The sequence below is a fragment of the Anser brachyrhynchus genome (assembly GCF_964034855.1).
Source record: "Anser brachyrhynchus genome assembly, chromosome: 2".
Lineage (NCBI taxonomy): Eukaryota > Metazoa > Chordata > Aves > Anseriformes > Anatidae > Anser > Anser brachyrhynchus.
The window spans coordinates 64,435,975-64,457,788 of NC_137695.1; the positions used below are offsets into that span (position 1 = coordinate 64,435,975).

The following is a 21,814-nucleotide window of genomic DNA, read 5'->3' on the forward strand; positions in this document are numbered from 1 at the left end:
GCAAAGCATGAGATTCAAGCTCTTAAAGTTTATTTGGGGAATGGAGACTTGTCATAAATATGACCTAAACAAGGGCAAGTTTAAAAATTGACCATATCTGGTGGGGAAGAAGAAAATTGGAGGAAAATCCATATTCAATTTTCCTTTTAGTTTTAAGGCTTTCCATTATATTTGTCAAAAGACTAATCTAGAGATTACTTAACTGAAATCGATCAGGCTTGTACAGCTTGGTAAGCAAGCTGTATCTATCTACCCTAATCTTTAGACCAAACACTGACTTTAATACTCGATATGGTGAAAACTGAGACTGGACAATCCTTCTATATTGTAGAAGCATAAATGTAATTATGGAGTATCTTGCTTGCAGTTGTTGTTTTCTTGCAGCTCCCACATTATAGCTGAAACTGGTAGATTTATATAGTTCTTGCAGAAACTCATGGTATTGTCTGGCTAATGCACCAAATCAGAGAGGTTCATCTGTCAGTAAAGTGAACTTTCCTGTCTCTTTAGCCTGTTCCTGCAGTGTGTACTGAAACCTTTCCAGTTGCTTTCAAGAGGCTTTTTTTCCTGACTCACTTAAGCAATTTGCCATTAAATGTTTGCTTGTTTGTTGGCAGAACACTTTCTTTCCCAAGTTCTGTGGTGAGCTCTGGTCCTTTTGGGTCTTCTACACCAATTCAGCTGCCTGAGTTTAATTTCTTCCTGCTAGCAGAGGAAGACCATATGCTGGTAGTTGACAATGCCAAAATATATCAACGTACTCTTTCCTTGCCAGGAGACAGGAAAAATCTCTGCCTACTGTAATTAAAAAAGGCAAAAAATTGATCAAGAAAAAGCTTCCTGTTCTGCTTTTGTGCACGAGAAAGCTGCTTTGATTTGTCTTAGATTGTTCTGTTCTTGAAAATGTTATAGACTTGTCACTGTAACTGAGAAAGGTATACTTAAAGAATAATATAGATATGCTCTTATTTATCATCTACAGCAATATTAAACTCTATCCTTATATGCCTCCCCTTACCCCTACCTGCTATGTCTGTTCTATTATGCGAAGATACATGTAGCTCAGAAATACCAGTGTTGAACAATGATTGCTTTAAATTATGATATGTTTTTTAGATAAGCTTTGCAGGTTGGTGTATATATATGTATATCTATGGGAACTGTTTCTTAATATTCATTGAGATGGAGCTATCCTTTTTTGTTGTAACCTAGGTTGTATTAACTGTCTCTGGAATAGCATAATGAATATGCCCAATAAATAGCAAGCTTTTCTCCTAATCAAGAACTGCTTGTGATGTTTCTGTGGTGTGAGGTATTCTGTAGGTGTGATGAATTGGAGCCAAGGTCTGTAACTAACTTTAGGCATACAGCTAAGCCTCCCTCTGTAGTCAATGGGAAGAAATAACTGCCTCGAAAATGGAAATGCTCCCTGAAGAGGTCTAGCCACTAACTATAGAGGGAGCTAAAGCAGCTGGACTCTACACTTAAGTGCCTTAGTTGAATGTTTGAAGGTGAATCCATATACTTACAAGTTTTGATGAGAATGATACAAAGCATTCCTGAAGTGCCTGCCTTCTGTAGGCTTTGGTAGAGCTTGCTCTATCGGCTTGGATTTTATTACCAAGCTCTCCTGAATTTTTGAGTTTAAAAGCAAGTTTCTCTTGAAAGGAAAAAAGAAAAGGGTGAACGTATTTTTCTAGTCTAAGCCTCTGGTAAGGATGGATTTGTTAACTGTATTGTATGTGGCAGAGCAGGGCCTATTTTGTTGTCTGTTATCTTGCTTCACCTATTCTACTTTTCACATTAAAAAGAGCAATAATAGACTTCTATTTATTTGGGTGGGGAGTGGAATTCACTTCATATGGAAAAATTGTCAGAGCATATGTTCAGAATTAGTCTTCAGAACAATATTCTTAACTGATGATTAACTTCACTTTCAGCATCCTTTGGGCCGGATAAACTTGGCTAACTGCACTAATCGTCAGATTGAACCTGCTAACAGGGAGTTCTGTGCCCGTCCCAACACTTTTGAACTGATAACTGTCCGTCCGCAGAGGGAAGATGATAGAGAAACCCTTGTTAGCCAGTGCAGAGACACACTCTGTGTTACAAAGTGAGTGGATAAAATCATGGTTTGTGAAGGTTGTGGGGGGGAGGTTATTGGGGGGGGGCATGTCTTGCCTTGTGTGATGGTTTTAATAATGTAGCCTTACAACTTTGGCATGCCAATGCAAAGATAATTAAAATGCTAAGATTTCTGGATGATACTTAAGCTGTCTTGATCACCTTAATCATGTTTTGTCTTACTGTCCCACTTCTTTCTTCTGAGAATAAAAAACTTGATGTTTCTAGAAGTGGAAATGCCAGATAGCTTGGCAGTACTCTGCAGAATTCTGGAATATTTTATTTCATTTTTCACCTGCTATTTGGGATTCCATAGATGATCGCTTTTTCAGAATAACTAGGGGGGAAGGTATCTAACTCATTGGGTTCTTTGCTTTTTAGGAATTGGCTGTCTGCTGATACTAAAGAAGAGCGTAACCTTTGGATGCAAAAGCTAAACCAAGTTCTTGTTGATCTTCGTATGTGGCAACCTGATGCTTGCTATAAACCAATTGGAAAGCCTTAAACACTGGAAGGGGAATATGAAGAAAATATATATATGCAAAAGGCCACATGAACTACACAAAAAAAAAGTTAAATGAAAATTTGTGGAAAGTTCTCTGGATCAACTAAGCTTTAAATTTGAGAGTACATACCTTTATACAGGACTTTTATGCAGTATTTTTATCTCACTTTAAGAGTTTTAAAACTTTTTTCCTAGCTTTTCAGTATGGTAGGAAGCAATTAGCAGTTTCTAAATATGCTAAATATTTATATAACTCCTTTTTTTTGGAAGTCTCTTTAGCTAAGCACATTCTCTTCTTGAAATAACTAAATTATTGGAGGAAATCGCACTTCTGGAGGATGAGGAGGGTGGGGGAAGCTAGTGAATACACAAACTTACTAGTTAACTCAGCTCCCTGAAAAAAACATTAGCTCAGAGTTATATTAGAAGGATGGTGCTGAAGCAGGAATTTTAATGTTGGAGCATTTCTTATAATGATCAGGCAAAGTAGTTAATAGTAAATTTTATTCTACAACATGCAGCATAAGTATTTCTTGCTTGCACAATGTCCTTTTCTTCTGGTCAGAACAAAAGATGTGCACAATATTCATATTTCTTTGTATTAGATTTTTATGCCGTTTCTCATACCAAACTGGTATGGATAATTGCATGTATGCTATATGGTTTACAGGTATGGAATTATGTATGCAGTACATTGCACTTTGATAGAAATGAAAGGTCTTTAATATTTTTGTTAGGACTGCTACATAAAAATTAGTTCTAGGTTTGTGTATGTCAGTAAGTCTTAGAACTTGTGGTTTATAAAAGCTTGAATTCTACTCCATTTGAGAACCAGAAGTAGGTTATAAAATTGCTTTTTCTGTAAGATACTCTAAAACTGCTGTCTACCAACTAATACTCTTGCCAAAAGTATGGATCTTCTCCACCACCATAGTCATGTCCATAAATGCAGACAAAAAGAGTACTTCAGACCCATCATTAAAAAGGCAGAACTAGTCAGTAAAAACTTGCAGTTTTCACAGCTTTTTCACTGGGCTTAGTGAAATACTATCTCATTACCCCACTATTGCAAATGCAGTAGTGGAATACTTTTAAGTTGTTACTGCTGTTGTATATTCACACTTGAAACACTAAATTCTGTTATCTTAAATTGTTTTCATCCAGACACTTTTGTACTTTTGCTTTTAAATCTATTTTTTTCAGATGTCCTTAAATATTTCCAAATTATGTATTGAGATATATTTTATCCCTTTAAAATAAATAATAAATCTTTATGCAACTTCTCCTAATATCATCTATGCATTTGAGACATAAGGCTGAAGACAAAAAGCTAGATTCCATGTGGTGTTTGGGAAATTCTATTCAGTATTCTATTCAGTATGTATATCCAAAAATACCTCTTGATTTGGGAATATAACACAACATCTCAAGGGTAGCTAGCACCAGATTGTTTGTGGGCAATTACCATGAATATGGTTGGGACATACATGGGTGTAAAGGCAGCTAGACATCAGCAGTTCATTGAATGTGATGAGAGATGGTTCTTGTCTCATGTGGTAAAGACATGGCAGCAGAGTAGCAATGGAATATGAACAGTGGCAGTGCAAATTTCATCCATGGATACACGGTAGGCTGAGTTATGAAGCAAGAGTCTATAGAAAGGAGTGACATGCTTTCATTTGGACTGTATTTTCAATTTGGGCTATTATCCATTGTAGAAACCAATGTGTTTTATTATTGCTGAAGACGGAAAAAATATCAAGGAAATGTATAAACTGTAATAGGTGATGCAAATTAAAAAACCTGACCTGAACACACTGTCAGTGATCAAATGTACTGCTGCAGTCAGCAGAAGCACGTGACACCAGCTTAGCAATAAACATCCATTTACACCTCTACTGGGTTGCACTAATGCATACCTCCTCCCCTCTCACATTTCCCAGTTCCTTCAAGGGTGAGCTGTGGAAAAACTTTTTCAAAAACGTCAGGGTTCATCTGTTTTCTGAGCACTGCAAGATAGACATGAGGGAGTAAGGAAAACGCAGATGTGAGGGAGAGGGATAACATGGTTAATATGTGAGGGTTTTTTTCTGCAAGTGTATTAGAACCTTGATGAATGTTGAAAGCAGAGAGACTACAGAACAACAGTTCACTTTAAACTTTTACTCTACCATAACATTAAAAAATGATTGTGCTCTGTCTGAATCACAGAATCCTAGAGGTCTTGCATGTTTGTTTTTTTTGTTTTTTTTTTTTTTTCTTCCTGAAGTGGAAAGCCAAATACAGCCACAGAGTTTGAAAAGTTTTGGATAGAAATGTCACGACGAGGTGAGAGCTTTCAGCTCTACAGGTTAGAGTTTTCTCATATTTATAGTTGACCCTTTTGGAATAGGCCAGGCCCAGTGAATTCAAATAGCTTCAGGTAGATGTACCTCTATAATTCAAAAATAGTTTCTCTGATACTGTCAGATTGCAAAGCATTAAGTTGTTATAAAATAGTTGAACAGAAAAACAACAGCAAAAGCCTCCTACGTTTAGTGCATTGAAACCATGTGCTGTAAGGCATTGATGAAATCCCCCTGTATCTACATCATCCAACTATGTGGGGGGATGCCCGTGATAAGACATTCCTTCTTAAAAATCTGTACTGTTAATAAAGCTTGATTTCATGGTGCTATACCTAACTTCCCAAGAGCAATTTTTTTTCTTTTACTCAGGCATTTGTCATCTTCATCCTAAGCATCAGGAGATGGTTAAATTAGGGAAATAGACTAGAATACATAGCTCACTACTGCTTTAGATTAAGCTTTGTCAGAACCAGCTGTTTAAAATTGGGCATTTAACTTACCAGTGCTGCTCAAAAAGCATTTGGGCATGCAGATCTTCAACTATTTTTTGTATTTTTGAAACAACAAAGAGATGTAGTACTTGTAAAAGGTGGTGGCATAATACACCCCAAATTCATCTTTACTGGCAAATAGTTACTGCATTAGTTACAAATGAAGTTTCTGTATACCGCCTGATTTTAGTGCTGAATTGGAGAGTTTGCTGCTAAGGTGTGACATATGCTTTGATTAGTGCTCCTGCAGCCAGTGGCAAGCCCATTTTGTCAAGTCCCTCAAAGACTGTATTAAGCATGGATTAATTACACTGCTAGGGCAAGTCTAAGAGCTTTGGGGATTTCAGGTCTCTCTTGCCTTTTTATAAATTTAGAACATCCTCTTAGTCTTCTTTTTTTCCATTGTACACAATTTCAAGATGCTTACTAATAAGAAATTCTACAAATGAATATGCTTTGCTCTGGGCAATGAAGCTTATTTTAACTGAGGAAATTTGAGTCTTACTAGCTTTTAAAACTCTTAATTGGCATTATCAAAGCCTAAACTCAATTGGGATGCAGTAACTGCTTGAAAATTTGGCTTCTAAACACAGTGTTCTCTTCCCTCGTTTGATTGCCGCATTTCTGTGTTTTGGTATAAAGGAAATTATCCAATATGAGTCTGGAGGTATTGTCCTTGCTGTACGTGGTCTATTGTAAAACAATGTAGATGCACTTGCTTTTGTCCTGGTTTTGTTTTTAATGACAGTAAGAAACCTGACCTGGAAAGCGTATATTGAACACTGTGCCATTTGGCAGAGATTTTTGTACAGCAAGCAGGTATGTTTCCTCTTCTAGCACTAAATAGAATCATAGAATATCCTGAGTTGGAAGGGACCCATAAGGATCATCAAGTCCAACTCCTGGTACCACACAGGTCTACCCAGAATTTTAGACCATGGGACTAAGTGCACAGTCCAAATGCTTTTTAAATTCTGACAGGCTTGGTGCAGTGACTGCTTCCCTGGGGAGCCTGTTCCAGTGTGCGACCAATAGCAGAGGCATGTCTGAGGACAACTGAGTTGAAACTGTTTCTTGGGAGACAGTGGCTATTTGGTAACATCTGAATGCCTTGAATGAAGTGGGACATATGATAGTAAGTATCATTCAATTAAAGTGCATTCCCTCTTGATTTCCTAAAGAAGATGACGAGTATTTCCTCAAACATCAGCAGTTGTCCCAGAAGAATTTAATCTTAATAAAAGATGCTGCATTGACTGTACTTAAAAAAGAAGTACAAAAAAATAGGGTATTTAGGATTTGCTTCAATCAAAACAGTATTTGCAAGTACTCCTCTGCCTCTTCAAACTACGGAGCAGACACAGCTCCTACAGATGTGGCCGGTGTGCTTGGGCCTGCACACAGCCAGGCCGTCTGTCTGTCCTGTAGCCTCAGAGCTGGGTCACAGCTGATGCAGCCATATACACAGACACATTCAGAACAAAAAATAGACCAAGTATAACTGAGCCCTGGCTAATTTTGATGGCTTTAGTCATGCTGTGTTAACACTTTCTATTTACCATATTTTTCCACGTGTAATTTGTGCTATTTTATGCTGTCTGATCCCTTTATCACCAGTAGGGCTGCTAGTAGAGCTGTATCTAATTTTGCTTGGGTATTCTGTGGTGGTGTTTTTTTCTTTTTGTTGTGTTCTTGTTTGCCTTTTGCTAAAAGTATTGGGTGAGCTGGTGAAATAAATACTTTTAATTCTCAATCTTTAATACTGTGTATAAAGTAGAGCAGGTAAGAGCTGCCCATTACCTTCAGCAATTCCTTAGGTCATACCTGCAAAATGCATGGGACTTATAGTGCCTATTGCATGTGTTATGAAGCTAAAGAGTAGAGATGTGTTAAAGCTTTAAAAAGCAAGCTGTGTTAAATACTTGAAGGGTTGTCAAGTTACGAGCTCGTTAATGGTGGAAAAGGGAACCTGTGCTCAGTCAAACTGAACTAATGCTGCCAGGCAAATCTAACATCTAGTGTCTTGTTATTCCTCGCACATTTTAATAAGCAAATAGCAGCTAAATAATATATTGACAGTTGAGGTAATTACATGTATACAACTCATAGCAACAAGATTAGATTGGGTTCCCCCTCCCGCCCCTTTTGGGATCAGATTAACTGTTGAACAGTACAAATCGAAAGCCCAGAAATACCGTTCTGCAGGGAAAACAATGAGGTACGGCTAGGGGGTTGCTATATGTGGAAACAATCTTATTATGCATTTGCAAACCAGTACAATGAATGGTCTAGCTGGCAAGTATCCTTTGATTTTATTTTATTTTTGTAGCTCCACAGAAAAAGCCCAGTCTAATTGTACAGGTGGGTGACTTTGCAGTTAAGATACAGCACTGAAAAGAATGCTGCTATGCTAACTTCAGCACTACTGTCTCTTTGTACTGCTATTTTGAACAACAACAACAAAAATAAGTGTGGCTCTGATAACTTGTGCCCTCTATTTTCTTTTGTTTTGGTCTCTAATCATGTTGTTTTCTGGAATGTACCAGGAGGCATCCCTGTAAACTGTGGCTCTGGCAGTTTGGGAGTCAGTGTCCACCTTGATCTTTGAATATAGCTTCAATCTGGTCGTTGAATGGATTCTCCTTTCCAAGCACTTGAGGCCATTCATGTAGTGCCTTCTGCCAGGTAATGCTTGTTCCCAGGGCTGCAGCAATCTGTGAACAGCACAAATACTATCAATTTCTTGTGCCTGTATAATTCAGTGGTTTTATACCAGTCCCCATCAGAAGGCAGACTCCCCTCCATAAATGTGATGGAGCGTAACCTCTAGCCAAAGAAAATACTCTGTTCCAGCTGCCTGAATAGATGAAAATCCATTTGAACAGTAAAATAAGGTGAGGATTACATATCTGTACTTCCCTGACCAGAGCAAGTACTGGATTTATCAACAAGAGCTCATTTCTGATAAAATGGGCAGGGGGGGATTCCAAAAAGGTGTTTCTTTTCTTTTCTTTTCTTTTCTTTTTTTTTTTTTAAAGATCAGATTTGAAGCCTTACATTGAATAACCCTTTTTAAGCTATATATCATAGAAGGAAAATGTGACCGTATGTGGAGTTTGCAAGCATAAAGTTCTACTCTCTGTTACAGTTGTGCTTTGTCTTTGCAAAAGTGTTGTAAATTATTTTTATCAATTACAGGAAAATAAAGACATACAAGCAGATGGTCAGGTCTAATGAGAGTCTTCAACCATTTCCTGATGCCTACAGTATCTGGTCAACAAACTTCTGTTCAAAAGCCACAGGGTCTCACTTTTTTTCCCCAAAGCATTATTTCAAAAAGCACTGCTTGGACATAAAGCATAAATCTCTTGCCAGTCCAAAGGAATTCATGCTCTTGAATTCCTCTGATACTTCTAATAACTATTCTCTTTGTTATCCTGTAAGAAAACCCCAGGTGCTGGGAAAAAGAGGCCCAATTATATCCAGGTTCAAAACTAACCACCTCTGATTCTCTAAGTCCACACCTGCTGCTGGCTGTCTTCAGAGCCTTTTCCCATGAGACCTGCAGAAAATGGTAAAATAGCTTTTCTCCTCGCTATCAGAACTGCTCTAGCCTTTACAGAGTGTTTGCCCTAGAAGTTATGCACTAAAGAGAAATTGTATCTACTGTTTTGCCAGGGTGAAAATCATCAAGGGTAGGAGAAAGGGAAAGAGAATAGCCTGATTCTCCTTTAACCAAGTTTTCACACCCTGCTAATGCTTTTTTGTTTCAACTTTTGACCTATGGTTATATTTTTCCTATATAGTAACTTTACTTTCAAGTCTGAAACTCATGCTAACATTGATTATAATTACAAGGCTTAAATAGGGCTAACAAAGCCTTCGTACGAAGGGCCAAGATGGATTTATGGACTCAAACTATTTGAACCCTGTTTCAGAAAGAGACTGGAACCTTTAGGGAAATTTTATGCAGTTTTTTATGCTGTGCTTTCGAAAAAAAGCTGTAATGATGGGCCAGGAGAAGAAAACTTTATTCAGAGCTAATGTACAGAGAGCCACATTTGCAGGGTGGAAGCTCTTGGACTCTTGTCATTTGCAACCTCATTAAGCTATTAGACATTAGGCAGGGGAGAAGAATAGGGGAGATTTTGTAACATGGCATTTTTTTTCTTGGTACAAATTCCTAATGTGACTAAACAAGGTTCTGGGACACTCAGCAGCTGCCAGGCGGTTGAGACCTCTCTGTGTCAGAGTGGTCCTTTTTGGCATGGGAGTCTCCAAACCTCCTTCACAAGTCCCTAAACCTTCCTTATGTTTTTAGCAGGATGACTTTTTTTTTTTTTTAAAACAAAACAATACCCACTATCTTTGCATGTTGTACCCCCCTGAAAGAGTGAAAGAGTATCACAGGAGGTACACTCTACAGTGTTCAGACTGCTGTTGATTGCAATTTAAGACGTGCTTAGAATGTCCTAAATAACATAGGTCCTGCTCAGACACCTGCTCACAAGGTGCTGATAATTTACACTGGATGAGTGGTGAGGCACAGAGAAAGGTTCATGATTCAAGAAATCATTTCTCTCATAGGTCCTTTTTAAATTCCAAACAGCTTGTGTTTTGGCACCAGTTACATTTATTTTTATTTTTTGCATTTTTTAATTTTAATCTTAATTAATAAATAAATAAAATCCTGAAAAATTTTTAAAGGAAATATTGCCTATTTTTCATAAAGTCCTGGATGACTGTGACTTTGAGGTGGTTGTGTTATTTTAGCAGCTTTTGGCTGTTTTTTCCTTCTGTACCAAAATGGGGATGGGAATGTTTCTCAGCAAAGTGTAAATACACAACTAATCTGATGTGTTTTGTTTCACTTTTTTCTCTTCCCTGGTTATAATGTGCTTTCCTAAGACTTAAAAAAAGAAAAAGGGAGAATCTAATCACACTCAAGCTGTGCTTTCCTGCCTGTACATAATCATTAAGAATCTTCCAAGCATCCCTGTTTCCAGTTTGTGATGCTCAGGGCTTTTGCGTTCTCAGTTGTAACTTCATAAAAGCAAGAAATGAAGCCATTTGCACAGAATCCTCTTGAAATGCATGGTCATGCCATACAAACAAAGCAATCAGCTGTTCCAGACAGAAGCAATGTCCTTGAAGCCATCTGGCACTCAGGATGGTTTGCAGTGAGATTTGTAGGAAGGAAAAGCTGCTGAAAGCCCCTGGGCTCCCCCTCTTGTCAAGGGAAAGAAATTTCTTCCAAGGACAATCAAGCAGGACTTGGGGAAGTACTGTCTCAGAGATGACTCTAGAGGGATCTTGGGAGGACTCATACATCATGCTTTTAGATGTTAAAAGTAAATGGTGTGAATTTCATCCACTTACAGATTGATCTGGGTGTTTTAGTGTTTAAACTTAAGAGAAATACAGATATGCCAAGAATGAGTAATCTCCAGTTTTGCAGCTTAATGAAAACACACAGGAAAATGCTCTTCTTCCTGTAGGAATGTCCCATAATGAAATATAGTTCTGGGCTGGGCTAAACACGAGTGCTTGGTGTTTATCCCTTCCTTCAAGGGTTCTTAGATACAAAATACTCTCTGTGGACACTATGGAGACTATCAGGACACTGGTTGGCCGAGTCCCTTGGGAGGCGGTTCTGAAGGGCAGAGGAGTCCAGGAAGGCTGGGCGCTCCTCAAGAAGGAAATCGTGATGGCACAGGAGCGGTCCGTCCCCACGTGTCCAAAGACGAGCCGGCGTGGAAGAAGACCGGCCTGGCTCAACAGAGAGTTGCTGCTTGTGCTTAGCAGAAAAAAGAGGGTTTATAATCTTTGGAAAAAAGGGCGGGCCACTGAGGAGGACTACAAGGATGTAGCGAGGCTGTGCAGGGAGAAAATTAGAAAGGCCAAAGCTCATCTGGAGCTCAACCTGGCTACTGCCGTTAAAGACAACAAAAAAATCCTTTTACAAATATATCAACGCGAAACGGAGGACTAAGGAGAATCTCCATCCTTTACTGGATGCGAGGGGAAACCTAGTTACTAAGGATGAGGAAAAGGCTGAGGTGCTTAATGCCGCCTTTGCCTCAGTCTTTAGCGGCAATACCGGTTGTTCTCTGGATACCCAGTGCCTTGAGCTGGTGGAAGGGGATGGGGAGCAGGACGTGGCCTTCGCTATCCATGAGGAAATGGTTGGCGACCTGCTACGGAGCTTGGATGTGCGCAAGTCGATGGGGCCGCATGGGATGCACCCGAGGGTACTGAAAGAACTGGCGGAGGAGCTGGCCGAGCCGCTTTCCATCATTTATCGGCAGTCCTGGCTATCGGGGGAGGTCCCAGTTGACTGGCGGCTAGCCAATGTGACGCCCATCTATAAGAAGGGCCGCAGGGCAGACCCGGGGAACTATAGGCCTGTCAGTTTGACCTCAGTGCCAGGAAAGCTCATGGAGCAGATTATCTTGAGGGTCATCACGCGGCACTTGCAGGGCAAGCAGGCGATCAGGCCCAGTCAGCATGGGTTTATGAAAGGCAGGTCCTGCTTGACGAACCTGATCTCCTTCTATGACCAAGTGACGCGCTTGGTGGATGAGGGAAAGGCTGTGGATGTGGTTTACCTTGACCTCAGTAAGGCTTTTGACACAGTTCCCCACAACATTCTCCTCAAGAAACTGGCTGCTCGGGGCTTGGACTGGCGTACGCTTCGCTGGGTTAGAAACTGGCTGGATAGCCGGGCCCAGAGAGTTGTGGTGAATGGAGTCAAATCTGGTTGGAGGCCAGTCACTAGTGGTGTCCCCCAGGGCTCAGTACTGGGGCCGGTCCTCTTTAATATCTTTATTGATGATCTGGATGAGGGCGTCCAGTGCACCCTCAGCAAGTTTGCAGATGACACCAAGCTAAGTGCGTGTGTCGATCTGCTCGAGGGCAGGAAGGCTCTGCAGGAGGATCTGGATAGGCTGGACCGATGGGCTGAGGCCAACTGTATGAAGTTCAACAAGGCCAAGTGCCGGGTCCTGCACCTGGGGCGCAACAACCCCAAGCAGAGCTACAGGCTGGGAGATGAGTGGCTGGAAAGCTGCCTGGCCGAGAGGGACCTGGGAGTATTGGTTGATAGTCGGCTGAATATGAGCCAGCAGTGTGCCCAGGTGGCCAAGAAGGCCAACAGCATCCTGGCCTGCATAAGAAGCAGTGTGGCCAGCAGGTCTAGGGAAGTGATTGTGCCCCTGTACTCGGCTCTGGTGAGGCCGCACCTCGAGTACTGTGTTCAGTTTTGGGCCCCTCGCTACAGGAAGGACATGGACGTGCTCGAGCGAGTCCAGAGAAGGGCGACCAAGCTGGTGAGGGGTCTGGAGAACAAGTCTTACGAGGAGCGGCTGAGGGAGCTGGGCTTGTTCAGCCTGGAGAAGAGGAGGCTCAGGGGCGACCTTATCGCTCTCTACAGTTACCTTAAAGGAGGCTGTAAAGAGGTGGGGGTTGGTCTGTTCTCCTACGTGCCTGGTGACAGGACGAGGGGGAATGGGCGAAAGTTGCGACAGGGGAGTTTTAGGTTGGATGTTAGGAAGTACTTCTTTACCGAAAGGGTTATTAAGCATTGGAATGGGCTGCCCAGGGAGGTGGTGGAGTCACCATCCCTGGAGGTCTTTAAAAGACGTTTAGATGTAGAGCTTAGCGATATGGTTTAGTGGAGTACTTAGTGTTAGGTCGGAGGTTGGACTCGATGATCTTGAGGTCTCTTCCAACCTAGAAATCTGTGATACTGTGATACTGTGATAATTTTTTTTTTCTCTAAGTGTCCTAGCCTAGCCTTTTTCAATGCATGAAAAAACAGAATAGCTCTGATGGGACAAATGGATGGTTGCCTTCTTGTTTTTTTTTTCCTCTTCCTTCTCTTTGCAGTGATTTGTCTATGGCTGTCTGTTAGGAAGGTTCAATTCCCTTCCACTCTACTGCATAATTGGAATGATGGTCTATTGGATATATGTGCTGACACCTGTTTACACAAGTGGATTATTTATTTCTTCAATTAATGAGATGCCAGATAAATGGCAGGTGAAATCCAGGGCAGACATCAGACTTCTTCTGCCCAGTGGTGCATAGAAACAAGGGGGGAGCATGGTGTTCCTCCAGCTCACCATGGCACTGTGCTTCTCATACCCCATGCTCAGTTTTTCTGCATCTGAAGGCAAGAGCTAAAATGTGTGTATTTTCCTTAGGGTGCTGCTCAGTTCAAATATTCATGACTGTTTCTCTAATGCTTTGAGATCTTTGAGAAAAATGCTGTAAAATAGATTGAGTTAGGACTTATCAGTCATATTTATTTGTCAGGCTGTGTGTGACAAGTGGAGAATAGCTGCAAAGATGGAAGTAAAAGAACTCCTTCACTTGACAAGCATCAACTTTTGTGCTAGGCAGCACTAGATGGTATTAAAGCCATATCTGGCCAGAGGCATTCACGCCATTATAAAGTAAAACTTTAAATAAAACTTGCATGACGAGTGAGTGAGTTGTTTATCATCTCTCTCAAGCGTACTCTTAAATATCACGCTGTGCTCACACTTCCCCTTCTTTGTCCTGAGAGCCACTCTTTCAGAGCAGAGTGCTCTGTCTCAGTCCAAACAGCGCTGTGTTGATAACAGACGTCCCTATAACAGCAGGAAAAGAAAAATGGATTTAAAGCAGTGAATGTTTGGATAAGGCTAATTAATAAATCCTAGAAAGGCAATAACTCACTTGAAGTGAGGCATATCTACAGCTGGCACCTTGACTGTACGGGAAAATGTACCTATAAAAGCAGTAACGTCATCCTAACAGCAGGAGAGGGAGATGGTAACGACCGCAGGATGCCAGGCCCAGGGGGAGTGAAATACAGCAGCATGTGGCCAGGGCCTGCAGCCTGCCGTGCTGGGAGCTGTGCCTGGGTTGGTAGCTGCCCTTCCATGCCCTTCTGCAACTTTCTTTTGACTTAGGAAGGTTCCCTTCAAGATGAACACTTGCTGTGCCCGACTCCATGCTGCCTTGCAGCAGCTGGTGGGGTGCAGGATGTGGGCAAGAGCCTTGAGGGGACGCTGTGACCCAGTGAACTTGGCTCCCTTGGTGGCTGGTTGCTGGTGGCTATAGGAAGCCTCAGGCCAGCCTCTGGGTATCGGGGTAAGGCATAAAAATAACACAAAGACCTTCCCTGCTCTGCTCCAGCCTCATTCTGTGTATTTTCCCCAGATGGTGGGAGTGGGAATGGGGTTTGTTTCATCACTGCTTTCACTCCTGTTTCGTTTGCCAAGTTTTCTCTAATTGCTTCCTTTTAAAAGGCCTGCACCGAAAATATCCAGACACGCTTCCCCCATGTCCTCAGGCTCTAAGCCCATACTTTCCCACAGCTTCCTCGTGGTACGGCCTGGTAGCCAAGCAGGCATTATTTCTGCTATGAAGGGGTCCCTCTGTGACCAGGAAATTCTTCTGACATGGCAAAGGTGAGCCAGCCACCATTTTATTCAGCTGACCAGCATGGATGTAAAAGACAGCAAGGAAAGCACTTATGCTTTGGATGTCCCTACGCCTGTCCCCACTGGCTGAAGAGGCAGTCGACAGAGAATATGTGTGTGGGGGTTGGCTCCCATCATAAAACTGCCTCAGAAATTCAGTCTGTGCTTTTGGGCACAGGGATTGGCCCCTTGTAGCACTGTTTGCTGGGCAGTCATACAGTTTTACTCTGGGCCATACCAGCAAGATGGGCCACTCTTTTGTTTCCACTTTAATATTTCAAATATGAATTTATTTTCAACTGTGTACATACTTGAAACCCGAAGCTAGCCTATAGAAAATGCATTGCTTTGCTTGTAGGAGACTGCAGGACGTGCTCTCCCAAAGCATTGCGCAGGTTCAGAAAAGAGGTACTCTGAAAATGAGCATGGTGGGAACAGGGCAAACCTTGCATAAGGTTAGCAAAGTGAGGAGTTACAGCCAAGCAGCTGTTTCTCCTTCCCTTTCATTCATTTCTGACTACAAACTTTCCCCAGCCACCCATCCTTGGAGGCCAAGGAATTGGGAGAGAAGTGCTTCATCATGTGGCTGCAGTGCATAAGCCAGTTTATAGGTATGGCTTCAAAACAAAAACTGTTCCAGGCTAGGATGGGGGGGGGGTTCTGTGGCCTTGGAGGCTGAGGATGTGAGATGTAGGGGCATGGACATGGGCAGGGTCTTCACCATGGTCTTATTTATGGGTAGGGACAGGGTCAGGGTCTCTCGTGAAAGAACCCCCCCCCCATCCCTGCTGCAGGACACGTGAGCACCACAGGCAGTGTGAGCAGCCAACCCAATGCGGGCGCTGGCATCCCTCCCACTCTGCGACCCCCTCACCTTGGTTCTGGATTTTACCTGGCTGGGGTGGAAGCCATCAACCGGCTCGATCAGCTGCCAGGGCTCGCCGCCCATCTTGCGCCACTCCTCGGCCGCTGCCAAGCACATAAGCATAGGGGTTATGGCACTGCGCGGAGATGGGCCCCCTCCTCCTCCTCCCAAGGCCCTCGCTACTTTTAAGCTCACAACGGCTCTGCATGAAGATTATGATAATTTATATGAAGTTGTCAGAGCCAATACTGCATGCAATCCCCCTCTCCTTGGGACAGTATTTAAGCTTTTATTGTTTTTTTTTAGTGTTTTTTTTTTATCTGCAATATTTATGAAAGGAAGTGCTTTGAACATAAATGATTGTAAAAGAATTCGCTTTCCCTCCTAACTAAGACTGATGCTGCAGTGAGTAAAGCTATAAATTATTTAATACTGATTTAATACTTCTGTATTTCCCATTTGAGTTGCAGCTTCAGCAGAGCAAAAAAATGTGTGTGTGTACATATATGAAGAAAAGCTAAAGAAAACAGTGATTTTTAGAGAAATAGAGGGTAACACAGTATTTTCCGGGGCTGATGTCTGCAGGAATAAGATGTCATTTTCAGTTACTTTTCTTCTGAGTGATCTTTTTCAACTCCAACAGAATAACCTTTTGAATTACATAAGCATGACATTCAATGCAAATGCTGCTGTACTGTAAGCCCCAGAGCCATTAGAGAAGTAAAAAGCTTGCTTTCTTCAAAAGGGCTGTAGAGTGATCAAACACGGGACTGGTGGATATAGCATTAACAGACTGTAAATTTCATATCTTTTTTTATAATGACAGATTAAGAATTCTTAATAGTGTTATACAGGCATCCCGTCATGAGAAAAATGTTCTCCTTTCAAGTGCTACAGTTCTGACCTAGAACTGCCACCGTTCACTGGACTCTGGCTGTTGTGTCAAGAAGTGATACCTGGTGCTCATTGTGACTTGGAATTCACAGACTGGCAGTGTTCCTGCTTTAATTATAGAAATGTACTTGAGAAGCTTTATTCAACACCAAAGTAACTTGTTTCAAGGCACAGGGCTTGAAGGCCTGCTTCAAAATTGCGTGATATTGGACATGAAAACATTTTCATCCTATTTTACACCAGGGATTAAAAGTGCGCACAACATACACACACAGTGTGAACTTGCCTAACCCCTATATGATGTTATACACCGAGTATGAGGCTGTGTGCTGTAAAAAAAGCTTGGTAGACATGCTACTGTTCCAGTCCAGAAATAGCAAGTAAGGTTTCTATCAACAAAGGTCAATTTATTCCATTATATTTGATCTCCAAAAATCCTAGAGCAAATTCTTGGACAAATCTTGAGTACAGCCGGAGATTGCCTTAAAAGTGCCCATTGCCTAGGCTGGACTACAATAGGGTTTGCTCACATCTCCACAAGAAAAGCAACCCACACCCTGTATTTATTGCGCCCCTTCTTTATAGAACCGCTAAGCACTTCAGCCAAAGGCAGCATCTGAGCTTGACTGTCCATCTAAACCTACAATAAATGCTGGTATACCCTGTTTTCATTCCAAGGAGGTTGGGAGCTGCTATGTACACATGCACAGGCCTGCCTGGAGTCAGTGTCCTCATCACAGCATGAAACCACCACTAAATATTTGATGTCTGGAGAGTCTAGGGGAGGATCTGCACTTGCTTCAGAAAGAGACCGGGAAAGTAGGTCAGCAGCCTTAGCTCGCTTTTGAGCGCGCTCGCAAACTGACAGCTTTACTGACGGGAAGCTCACATGGTTAGCACCAGGGCTGCAGGAAACTTCACAAAGTGTCTGTCAGAGCCGATGTTTGTATGTGCATGTGTGATTTTGTTTACCTCATTTATTTAATGCGCTGTAATCAAGAACAGCAAATTATATTAAGATGTTTCTTTTCGTGAAAGCAAATAAATTACCTGAAGTTAGCAATTGAACTTATTAAAGTAATTTGCCTACCCAGCAGGTAGTTTGTTCCAAACCCTAATGACTTGTTAAATATTAAGTAGCTGATATAAAACCCACAGAGAGACTCGGACATCCTGAAACTCTGTGCTATGATATCTAACTTGCAGTGAGGTCTGTGTCTCCAAGCTAAGTTTTGGGTGGAAAAACTCCCTCTCCCATCGTCTTCTTTACCTCCTCCCTCGGTGGTCTGCATGAGACCCAGACCCAGCTTCATGAACTGTGTCGTAGAGGATAAAATAATTTAGTGAGTTTTGATGGGGTTTGGCTGCGGCTGAGACTTTTGCGATAATCTTCGATGCCTCGGCAGCTTCGTGCTTCCAAGGACACCCAGACACTGATGGGGAGAGGTGTCAGAGATGTACACTTTGAAGTACTGCCAGGCTGCTTCTGTCCCTTCATGGCTCCAGATTTAGCTGTCTACATTTTGGGATTTAAATTATCATTAAAAAAAAATTAAAAATAAAAGAACATATGGTCCCCAGGCAATTTTTTTTTTCAAGCAGGACCTCTCCTTTTGAATACCAATATAAAGAAATGCAGATCAGATTTTATTATTATTATGTATTCTTTACAGAATCTAAAAATTCATGGTATTAGGGAGGCCCCAAGGGTGGCCAGGGCTGGAGCTTCTGCCCCATGAGCTGAGGGATGGGGATGGTTTGCCCTGGGGAAGAGGTGGCTTCAGGGGATAGCTGCCTGTGGCCCCCAGTGCCCTCAGGAAGGTGACAAGGGGACAGGGACGGGGTCTTCACAGCAGTACAAGGTGGGGCAAGAGGCAATGGGTATAAGTTGAAACACAAGAGGTTCAGTCTGGATGTAGGAAAAAAGCTGTTTTCCTGCTTTTCCATCACTGTCTAACTGCTTGAATACATTGCCCACCTCAGTCCCTCACCCCATGCTGATCCTTTTCTTAAAATGGAGGAGCAAGCATATACATTCCTGGCTCTTTTTTTTTTTTTTTTTTTTCCCCCTTTAAAATGTCAGTTACAGAAGAAAGTGAATTAGGTAATGCACTTCCCTAATGTCACTTAAGATCACATAAGGATGAGTTTTGTAAGGTCCTGGAGTCAATGCTGCAGAGGTATTCTGGTGCTTGAGGAAGCACAGGAAGTAAGCCAGTTCTTATTGGGAGAGATGCTTTTGAAAACACTGAGCTAAGGGAGGGCAGCTATGTTACTCAGGGAGGAAAACTGGCCAAGAAAAATTCGTCTTCTGGAGGCAGTGCCACCAGGGTCACCCAGGCTGCCTTGGTACAGAGCTAACATGTAGAGAGGGCATTAGCAGCTCAGCACGGGACTGAACGCTGCCTGAGAGACAAGGAGAGAGAAAAGCAACTTACTTTGTCTCAGTGGGAAATCCATGTAGAAAACATCGAAGTTGCCAAATTTCTCAGATCTCGCTATTTCTTTCAGGACGTTGGAAAGCTGTAAGGCTCTCTGCAAAAATCGAACAATTTGATGTCAATTCATTGATACTCACGCTGCTATTGAATGGGTTTTGGTTTTGTCTCTGATGTGCAGGCAGGAATTTCATAGCTAATATCCCCCTGTAACTGGGGGAAAGGAGAATCAGGGTTCTTTATCGTGACACAGACATGCACCAGACATTCTCTGCCTTTGGGCTACCCTGCTCGCGATGCAATGAGCCATTGCAGATTTGCACTGAGACCTCATCTGAGATAATACGATGAACACAGCATACAGTTATTTTACCACAAACCCCTTCTAGCAGCAGCTCTAGTCCTGTATAATTATTCAGGCTCTCTCATTTTCAGAGGCCTCTTGACAAGTGGCAGCCCCGTCATTTCCAATCCTCTTAAAGAAAACAGAAACTTTCTGCAGACGATAAATGTTCCCCCTTTCCCATTATCCTTCCTGCTGCTGCGTCATGCGTACTGGCACTCAGCTAGCCAGACCACATTCTGCTCTTACTTTCAGTGGAGTAAATTAGCTCCCTCGGCCACAGACCTAACTGATATATCCAGTGTGATTTCTACAGCCGTAACAGAGATCAGGATCTCCTAAATATTTAACATGCGCAGTTTGGATGATAACATAGACAATTAGTTTCAGACAGGAAGCCAGGAGGAAGATTAATTCATGCCCTGCAGACACAGGAATTGTACGTGGACTGCAGTTACATGTCCTGTATGTCCTGAGGTGTAGGTAACATATAAGCTGCAGTCCTGTAAAGATTTAGGAATGTTCTTAATAAGTCAAGAGGGATGGGACATAAAATGAAACCTGTATGTAAACCTTGGTGAAATTAAGGCCATATTTTCTGTTTACTGAATGCATACATTAGTATGACAATGCACAGAGATGACACCTTTGTCTATATCTGCTTACTGGTTCTTTTACATGGCTGCAGGGGGCAGGGTTAAAAATCAGGGAATAAGTGGCTGCTATGATGTGCCGCCAGATTTTTAAAAGGACAGTTTAAAAGGACACCCATGTCCGGCTGCTCCCACTCCTGCCTGCTGCCTGTGTGCTCCTGTCTGTACCACCTGGTGATTAAGGCCACAGCAATGTGCCTAAGGGAGATCAGCACAAAGCCCTGACAGAGACCAGGCCAGGATCTTGCTCGCAGGGGCTGCTCCTGGTGCCAGCAAAATCTATGCCATCAACACTCCATGCTAGCAACTACCTTCTCCATAAGCAGTTTCTTCCTCACCAGGCACATTTTCACCTCAAAGAGCAGGACCCTGAACGTTTTTTGTCTAAGGGAGATCACATTCCCCAGGAATGAATTTGGACAGCTGAGGGATCACCACAGGAGCTCATTTAGAAAGCCTGCAGCTTAACTGTGCTGCTCTGAGAGCCTGCGAGGTGTTTCAAAGGGTGGGCATGGAAGTTTCCACAGCTTTGGAAGAAAAAAAAAAAAAAAGAGCTGATGTCTTGCATTTGGGATATCAGGTTTAGGCCAAGAAACCATTAATCATATAAAAGACTAAAGCAAAAACTATATCACTACATAGACTCAATTTAAACTTTCTCTTGACATGGAATTGTTGCATATTCCTTTTGTCGTCTTACATCTAAACCATGCCTTTTGTTGTCTTACATCTACACAAGGCTTTTTTATCTGTTCTGGCTATTGTGAAAGGATTTGGGGGGTCCTGTGCTCCTCAGTGAAGACACTTTGATGTACAACACAAGACATCTTGTATTTAGGAAGAATTTCTACATGGAGGGGGCAGTCAGGCATTGGAAGGGCCTGCCCTGGGAAGAGGTGAGGTCTCCATCCCTGGAGGTGTTTAAGAGTTGTGTGGATACAGCACAAGGGCATGGCTGAGTGAAGGGACTCGGCAGGTCAGGTTTGTGGTTGGACTTGATGATCCTGAAGGTCTTTTCCAACCTAGATAATCCTATCATTCTATAAAACGTACAGGGGCAAGAGGGTGGATTTCTGCAACCACCGCAGAGTTGGTATTCCTCCTTACCTCTGAGGTCAGGTTCCTGAGGGTCTCGTTGGGAGTCAGCCAGCCATTGCAGGGGCTCACCTAGGTGGGCAGAGGAGACAGCACATTATCAGTGGGCAGGCGGAGAGCAGAGGAGAGCAGAGGGATGCTCCTAAGGCAGACCTTACCTCGAGGCAGTTGAGGAAAGAGTAAAGCTGGCTGTAGGTGATGTCTCTGTTCAGCTGCCCTGCAAAACACAGAGAAGAAAGCTCTGCATGGCCAATGGCCAAATGCACCACCATCACTTTTTTTTGTGGCTACACGTGTTCCTCCCCATGCATCAGAGCCCCAGCTGGGGAGAGGCACCCTGGGAGCCCCACCACGACCACCCTTGTGGGTCTGGGAGGTGCTGACTGGTATGCCATCCATTTGCACATCTCAGTCTCCGAACAAAACACAGCCATTGCACAGCCAAAAGGAAGGCTGAAGGTGAGTGTGTGTACCCCAAGCTTTGCATCTATCTCAGAGAGGACAGCCTTACAAGGGAGAAACAATTTTGCTGTCACTGAGGGACATGGATACTTTTCTGTGGGTGAGCAAATTCAAGCACCAAGTTAA

The 21,814-nt window shown here is 42.5% G+C and overlaps 2 protein-coding genes across 6 annotated transcripts in view; one reads left to right on the top strand and one right to left on the bottom strand.

Moving 5' to 3' along the window:
- ANLN (anillin, actin binding protein) overlaps window positions 1-3,903 on the top strand; it is a 28,700-nt gene extending 24,797 nt beyond the window's left edge. For both annotated transcript variants that reach the window (XM_080579777.1, XM_080579778.1), the window contains 2 exons: window positions 1,941-2,113; window positions 2,506-3,903. In XM_080579777.1, the coding sequence (XP_080435903.1) occupies window positions 1,941-2,113; window positions 2,506-2,629 (297 nt within the window). In that variant the 3' untranslated portion in view covers window positions 2,630-3,903. The remainder of the gene's footprint in view (window positions 1-1,940; window positions 2,114-2,505) is intronic.
- A 3,865-nt stretch (window positions 3,904-7,768) lies between these two features.
- Window positions 7,769-21,814, bottom strand: part of AOAH (acyloxyacyl hydrolase) — a 78,014-nt gene continuing 63,968 nt past the window's right edge. For 3 of the 4 annotated variants that reach the window (XM_080579796.1, XM_080579798.1, XM_080579799.1), the window contains 5 exons: window positions 21,385-21,443; window positions 21,239-21,298; window positions 19,136-19,232; window positions 15,831-15,907; window positions 7,769-8,182 (listed from right to left, as the gene is read on the bottom strand). In XM_080579796.1, coding sequence (XP_080435922.1) covers window positions 8,054-8,182; window positions 15,831-15,907; window positions 19,136-19,232; window positions 21,239-21,298; window positions 21,385-21,443 — 422 coding nt within the window. In that variant the 3' untranslated portion in view covers window positions 7,769-8,053. Of the gene's footprint in view, window positions 8,183-13,148; window positions 14,102-15,830; window positions 15,908-19,135; window positions 19,233-21,238; window positions 21,299-21,384; window positions 21,444-21,814 lie in introns of those variants that run through there. The other variant, XM_080579797.1, reaches the window with a different exon arrangement.